This window comes from Ylistrum balloti, unplaced genomic scaffold (genome assembly GCF_031769215.1).
Source record: "Ylistrum balloti isolate Yb309-2 unplaced genomic scaffold, AGI_CSIRO_Ybal_v1 Utg370774, whole genome shotgun sequence".
Taxonomy (NCBI): Eukaryota; Metazoa; Mollusca; class Bivalvia; order Pectinida; family Pectinidae; genus Ylistrum; species Ylistrum balloti.
Genome location: NW_026782453.1, coordinates 190,591 through 198,381, shown reverse-complemented (window position 1 = coordinate 198,381; position 7,791 = coordinate 190,591). Strand labels below are relative to the sequence as shown.

At 38.9% G+C, this 7,791-nt stretch overlaps 1 protein-coding gene across 1 annotated transcript; it reads left to right on the top strand.

The window, feature by feature from the left end:
• The first annotated feature begins 27 nt into the window (after positions 1-27).
• On the top strand, positions 28-6,605 carry LOC132558244 (uncharacterized). The gene is made up of 2 exons (XM_060222785.1): positions 28-1,340; positions 3,550-6,605. Exons 1-2 carry the CDS (start codon positions 689-691, stop codon positions 4,617-4,619), a joined length of 1,722 nt encoding a protein of 573 aa, XP_060078768.1. The 5' UTR covers positions 28-688; the 3' UTR covers positions 4,620-6,605.
• The last annotated feature ends 1,186 nt before the right edge of the window (positions 6,606-7,791 follow it).

Here is a 7,791-nt window from a genome sequence, read left to right as displayed (position 1 = left end):
AATTTATTTGTAGTAAATTCTACTTTATACAAATTACAACTATTACCAACTACAATTTTTGGTTCATACTGAAATTAATATTATGTGATTAATTCGATATAAGGTTTTATTTCTATTCTTGTCAGTTTTTTAACAAGCTAAGTTTTGATTCTTCTATTCTCGAGTTGAGACACAGGAAAATAGTGACGTGTGCAAATGATGATGTCAGATTATTAATGAGTTATAAATAGATCGTATTGAGTTAACTGACCAATGGTCATTAAGATTAGGGACGCCATGCTTCAGAGCAGAAAAGGTTTGAGCGGGTACAAACAGACCTCGATTTCTAATCAATATTTACCAACTTTCAAACTGATCTGGATGTCTAATCAATATTTACCAACTTATTGCGTTGCGTGGGACACTACTGGTTCACTTTGATTTACATCAAAGTTTGTTCATGAGACTTCTAAAGAACATTCACTAGTTTTCGCAGGAGGTGTCTTCACATGTTATAACAACTTCATCTCGCTTACGTAAGCTGTGATCCTGTCGGATTCTGTGCATGGATTATTAACTACAGAAGGGTATCGTAAATCACACATACCCTCAGGTCAGTGACTCCAATTCATTAGTGTTGGCTCATACAGTCATTCTACAGACTTTGATCATCGTTAAACTGAACTATATTTTACTTCGTTTTGTTGTGATGGCGCCTAAACGTAACACGAGATGGACTAGTAGATCAGTGCCTTACGATGTCAATTTGCCTGATAATTGGACAGCAAAAAAATTACGACAAGAATTAAATGAGCTTGGGACCTTCCCAGTGTCGTCTGCCAAAAAATCGGAACTCATTAAATTATACAAGGATCGTGTTAATTCAGCCGAACCAAGGCCCGTCAGTCTACCCCCGACTCGAGAACCAGCAGTGACCATTCCTTCAGCGCCTGACATTGGGCGGATATTACGTCATGATACAGCCCAGCATGCCATAGCATCTAATAACCAAGATGGCGGACCTACCGTCATGTCGGCAGGGTCTGAGTTGACAGCTACCATCCTTGCCTTGAGAGAGGACATTAAACATATGCAAGAGAGACTACAGACGGTGGAAAACAGACATGTGCCAGCAGCGGCAGCTGGTAGTTCCTTACAAACACCTCGAGATGCGATGATAAGCCAAGGAAGGTCAGCGAGTCTACCGGTCAGTGTCACAGAGACTAACAACCAAGCCAGTCGAGAATCAGTGGGACAAAGCTACTCTGACACGGGCTTTGGGTCCTTAGAAGGGATCAGCTCTGAGGACCTGCCACAGGTGGAACTGATAGCACCTAACATCAGGAAGAACATCCTAGAAGGTAAGGATGTTAATATGGCCACTCTGTTAATTCCTTATTACCAAGGCCCCAACATCAACGGTGGCACAGACAAACCAGACCCCCGCCTTCAACGCGCTTTATCCATTGGCGAATTCATTCACGCATTTGGAATTTATAAAAATGTATTATGTGAAGCCTTCCCCCACAGACACACCGAGATGGACCTGTACGAGCGTGACATCGTCGATATGGCCACCAGGTATGGAGGGGCTGGGTTCTATGATTATCACAGGCAATTTAGTGCGAAAGCGGCGGCTCACTTGGCTTATCACAACAAACGGGTTAACTGGGCTATCAGAAATAACACCTTATTCTGTAACATTTTCGCCAACTTGAAACCTGTGACATGTACCTCTTGCCAAAGTATCAGCCATACTACAGGGTTCTGCCCTCTTAGTGTTTTACCACAACAGCAGAATCAACAAAACAGCAACCATAAGTCCCAGGATACCTATGGTAGGCCCAAGCAGTTTCACCAAAGCAAGGAAATCTGCAACAACTATAATGATAAGGGGTGTAACAGGTATAGATGTAAACGCTTACACATATGTCTCGTATGTAAACAGGAGCACCCTAAAACTGTGTGCGCCTCAGGCTCATCGGAAATAAAAAACGACAATGCCTCCCGATTCAACAGGCAGGGGAATCAATAGGGAGGATAAAAATGCCAGAAGTGTCTACACCTATAAACATTAAGGAATTGGAAAGACTGCTCGCTCATCATCCCGACAAACAATTTATAGATTATCTGCTTGGGGGTCTTCGCCACGGTTTTCATACAGGTATAGAAAATCCCCCCCAGTCTACATTTGTGTGTAAAAACTTGTTGTCTGCGAGGACTCAGCCAGAGGTAGTGACCCAACTAGTGAATACAGAGGTAGAGAAAGGCTTTTTAGCTGGCCCGTACACAACTTTACCATTCAAAGTGTACAGAGTAAATCCGATCGGTGTGGCTCAAAGTAAATACTCTAAAAAGAAAAGACTTATTGTGGACCTTTCCTCGCCCCACAACAATGATGAAAATCCGAGTTTAAATGATCTCATCGATAAGAACAATTACTCTTTACAGTATGTAAAAATTGACGATGCGGTGCAGATTATCAAGCGTTTAGGCAAGTGTAGCTGGATGTGTAAGACTGACATTTCGGATGCCTTTAAGCTTATTCCTATTCACCCGTCGCTTTGGCCATATCATGCAATTCAGTGGGATGGAAAGTTCTACTTCTTCACTAGGTTAGTGTTTGGTAGTAGGTCAAGTCCAAAAATATTTGACCTCCTGTCCACAGCAATTTGTTGGATAGCTGAAAATCACTTCAACATAAGAAACATCCTGCACCTTCTGGATGACTTTCTTACCTTAGATCCACCACATTATCCAGCTGAAGACACTATGTCTAACATCTTAGAGATGTTTCAGATTCTGAACATCCCCATCGCATTACATAAAACTGCAGGGCCAACCACTTGTCTAGAATACTTGGGTATCTTACTTGACTCAGTGAATATGCAGATGAGGATGCCAGAGGAAAAAATTATTCGGATTCGAGAGTTCCTTACCGAATTCAAAGGCAAGAAATCATGCACCAAGCGTGAACTGCTCAGTTTATTAGGCCATTTGAACTTTGCAAGTCGGTGCATTCCACACGGCCGGTCGTTTATTTCTTACCTGATAAGTCTTTCGACAACTGTACAACAGCTGCATCATCATGTACGTATTACACGTGAAACTAGGCTAGACATAGAAATGTGGTTATTGTTTCTAACACAATGGAATGGCGTGTCTTTCTTTCTAAATGACAATATTACTACAGCAGCAGACATGCATTTATTTACCGACGCGACCGATACATCATTTGGAGGTATTTACAAAAATCGCTGGTTTCAAGGCAAATTTCCAACAGACTTGGTTTTCGATGGTGAAAAAATCTCCATGGCATTTCGCGAACTATACCCCATTGTTGTGTGTTGTGTGTTATGGGGGAAGGAATGGTCACGACGTAGAATTCTGTTTCACTGTGACAACATGGCGACAGTAGATATAATTAATAAGGGACGATCAAAAATGAGTGGTATTATGAATTTGATGAGAAAATTAACATTCTGTTCAGCGGCAAATAATTTCATCATTCATGCACAACATATTCCTGGAGTTAATAACTCTATAGCGGATGCTATTTCTCGATTTCAGATGAAAAAATTCCGCAGATTAGCCCCATCAGCAGAAAAGGATTCAACACCTTGCCCACCGTTACCCAGCCTCCTAATGCTATGAGGAATCAAATCAACCAGTTGTGGGATGCAGCTATTAGTCCACAAACAGCTCGGGCGTATACGGTGGCCATACAGCATCTCCTTCGTTTTGTGACCTTATTTGGTACTCGGACGCCGTGTGGTCAACTCCCAGCACTGTCCGAAGACTTACTCATGTATTTCGTGTCTTACTGTTACCATAGCCTGAAACTTAAGTTTGCTACCATCAACTTATACCTAGCAGGAATTAGATTCCATTACATCAAAGCGGGATATGCTAACCCCTTCCTAAACTCTGAGAGACTGTCATGCATCTTAAGGGGTATCAAGAGAAAACAAGGGACAGATGGAATCACAAAACCCCAGAGACTCCCTATTACATTTGATATTTTAAGACGTATGTCGACGTTGCTTCTGAGTCAGCGTTCAGTATTTTCACCAGTTTTAGATCTGATGTTAACTTGTGTATGTCAGATGGCCTTTTTTGGATTTCTAAGGTGTGGTGAATTCACCATTAAGAATAAAAGCGTTGCAGAAGACTGCTTGAGACTTAACGACATAGTGATAGCAGACGATAAGTCTAAATATACTTTACTGCTCAGAGCGTCTAAGACTGACCCTTTCCGTCAAGGGGTCCCTATATCTATTTTCAAAAACAGTAGATGGTGGGTGTGCCCAGTCACATCCATGTTGCGTTTTTTAGACATTCGGCGGTCACAAGGAGCTCGAGGACAATCCCCTCTGTTTGTAGTGAGTTCTGGTGTACCCTTAACACGTGATCAGTTCATTGTTTATCTCAGACACGTGCTAACCTTGTTAGGTATTGACAGTTCTAAATACAACGGCCACTCATTTAGAATAGGCGCTGCCACGTCAGCTGCTGCGGCCGGTATAGAAGACCATATGATTCAAACACTTGGTCGTTGGTCATCTAACTGCTATACCCGATATATCAGATCTTCCTCTGAGGTTATTCAGGAAGCACAGTCGAAAATGTCTTCATTTTGATTAGGGGTATAGTTTTTCAGTCACATGTTCTGCATGACACATTATAATAAACGTCTAATACGAGTTACAAGTTACGTTTTACACACAATCTGTGACAATTTATACTCAATGTCCTTAAGGACTTATTTATTATATGGTCTTCTTTGGGGCTCTCTTTTCAATCATCAAGTTTACATGACTTGACTCTTTACAATCTATTTGGCCATTAATTCATTACACTGAATTTTCCCCAAATCAGACCTTCGTTTTTTACATAATTAATGTTTTTTATATCATCATAATATGTTATTTAGATACTACATATGGTGTATCCAGTGACCATGCAGTAGGTTGTTTTTACCGGGCACCCCCTAATTACAACCTCGGACTTGTAGACTAACACATTACGATTATCTACAGGCTCCATTCAGGATACACTGTTTAAATAACTTCAAATTGTCTGTTGTAATTAATCTATTTACGTATCCTCTGACCATGCTAGCTCCGCTACATTCAGATCAGGCTGTCTCTGCTGGGCTCCCCCCATTGACAGCCTCTGGACTTGTAGACTAACTTAAGTGATTATCTACAGGCTCCTTTCTAAGGATACACAAATATTAATTACATTGCAAAATCTGCTATCAACTGCCTTACACATTCATACAGAGTAGCCCCTGAGAAGGCCATATGTTATAGAGGAATGTACATAAGTGTTTTACATATATAGTAGTAACAATAAATATTATTCATTTACTTCAATCTTTTGTTGTTTGTATAAAATATGAATTTATTTGTAGTAAATTCTACTTTATACAAATTACAACTATTACCAACTACAATTTTTGGTTCATACTGAAATTAATATTATGTGATTAATTCGATATAAGGTTTTATTTCTATTCTTGTCAGTTTTTTAACAAGCTAAGTTTTGATTCTTCTATTCTCGAGTTGAGACACAGGAAAATAGTGACGTGTGCAAATGATGATGTCAGATTATTAATGAGTTATAAATAGATCGTATTGAGTTAACTGACCAATGGTCATTAAGATTAGGGACGCCATGCTTCAGAGCAGAAAAGGTTTGAGCGGGTACAAACAGACCTCGATTTCTAATCAACCCACCCTCCATCCCATTGTGACACCAGTATTTCGTGCTTTATTTACAAAGATACCTAACCTTGATGGGATTCAAGCATTCCTTACTTCTGTGCATACTAAGTTTTGATTAAATTATAATATGAAAGAAGAAAGTACGATTTTACATTTGTACATTGTCTCTTATTGCTCGGGAGAATGACCTTGACATGTTCTATTGTACGTATGCGTTAATGTTGCATTTTAGCTGGCCACTGATGTCCATTGTTTTGTATACATCTGATGCGACACCTTAGCAAATTATCTTGTTTACTATTGATGTCTCTTATCTCGCTATGGGTTGCCTGTATGGCTGTCTGGCAGTAATTCAGTACACTTCAGGCCATTAATTCATTACACTGAATTTTCCCCAAATCAGACCTTCGTTTTTTACATAATTAATGTTTTTTATATCATCATAATATGTTATTTAGATACTACATATGGTGTATCCAGTGACCATGCAGTAGGTTGTTTTTACCGGGCACCCCCTAATTACAACCTCGGACTTGTAGACTAACACATTACGATTATCTACAGGCTCCATTCAGGATACACTGTTTAAATAACTTCAAATTGTCTGTTGTAATTAATCTATTTACGTATCCTCTGACCATGCTAGCTCCGCTACATTCAGATCAGGCTGTCTCTGCTGGGCTCCCCCCATTGACAGCCTCTGGACTTGTAGACTAACTTAAGTGATTATCTACAGGCTCCTTTCTAAGGATACACAAATATTAATTACATTGCAAAATCTGCTATCAACTGCCTTACACATTCATACAGAGTAGCCCCTGAGAAGGCCATATGTTATAGAGGAATGTACATAAGTGTTTTACATATATAGTAGTAACAATAAATATTATTCATTTACTTCAATCTTTTGTTGTTTGTATAAATACTACTTGACACAGGACAGGAGAAGGTATGGGGAAATCCCCCGCTGACAGGTCAGTATCACAAAAACAGACTGACCTGACCTAGACTAAATTTATCCAAGCTTGGTCATCTTAACTGAGTTGGAGCTTCATAAACATTTTTAATTTTTCAACCGATCCTAAATCTATGATCATTCTTTTGGATTGGTTTTAAAAACATAACTTACATATTCATTTGCTTTTTCTCTCAAAGCACAGTATATATAATTGCATAACATTTAAAGAACTGTCATACATTCGGTATGCATCTTTGAATTTAACCTTTATAAAATTAGCACTCCCATTTGAAATTTCTGTTATGAAATTGACACAAAAATTAGTCTTTTAGCATGGAAGTATTGACAATCATGAAAAAAATATTGGTGGACATTTCTTTTTTCCAAATTCTCTGAAAAAATTCAGAAAAAGAAGAGAGAAATTTTTCACTACTATCAAGATGACAGAGCATGTAGCCAAGTTCCTTAAGTTAAATCCATTGACAAATGAACTTCTAACGATCTCCCCACAGGTATTCACTTGCCCCTACAGGTAACATTATTGGTCAGCAGAACAGCTACACATTATCCTAAAGGTCAGTTTTGTTTTTCATCTGAGTTACCAAAGCATGAAATCTGTTGGACACTACAAGGCTAGAACTAATTTTCACAAGTCAATTCCACGATATTGTACTACTGGTCAGCTTGTTTATAGGTCAGACAAATCAGCGGGTGGTCAGTCCATTGTGGTCACTTTAAACTGACCTCCACAGACCTTGTCCCTAAAAGGTATGGGTCAGTTCATTTTGGACATCTGCCCTGAAAATATATACACCTCAAATAGGTCTTTCAATGTACAATTGTATACAATTTGTAAATGTTTGTATTAAAAATCATGGTAGATTGCACTGGTCTAGAAGTAACAAGCACCTGTTACGTATCCTGTATTTTGTAATTATTCTATACATACCTCTGTGTATAGTTTCCTTAATCTGTTGCTCAAACATTGTATTCTAACTTTCAGTTAACAATGATCAATTGAAGTTTAGTGTGTTTTGTGTTTTTTTGTTAATGTCCTTATTTTCTATAGACCCTTCAGCTCAAAGGGAACATATTGTATTGATATTAAAATGTATGTAGTCATTT

What these genes read in the sequence shown, in the direction of transcription:
- LOC132558244 (XM_060222785.1), top strand. Translation starts at nt 689, where the DNA reads ATGGCGCCTAAACGTAACACGAGATGGACTAGTAGATCAGTGCCTTAC. An exon ending in CAGGAAGAACATCCTAGAAG is followed by an intron (nt 1,341 to 3,549) that starts GTAAGGATGTTA and finishes TCTCGATTTCAG; the next exon opens with ATGAAAAAATTCCGCAGATT.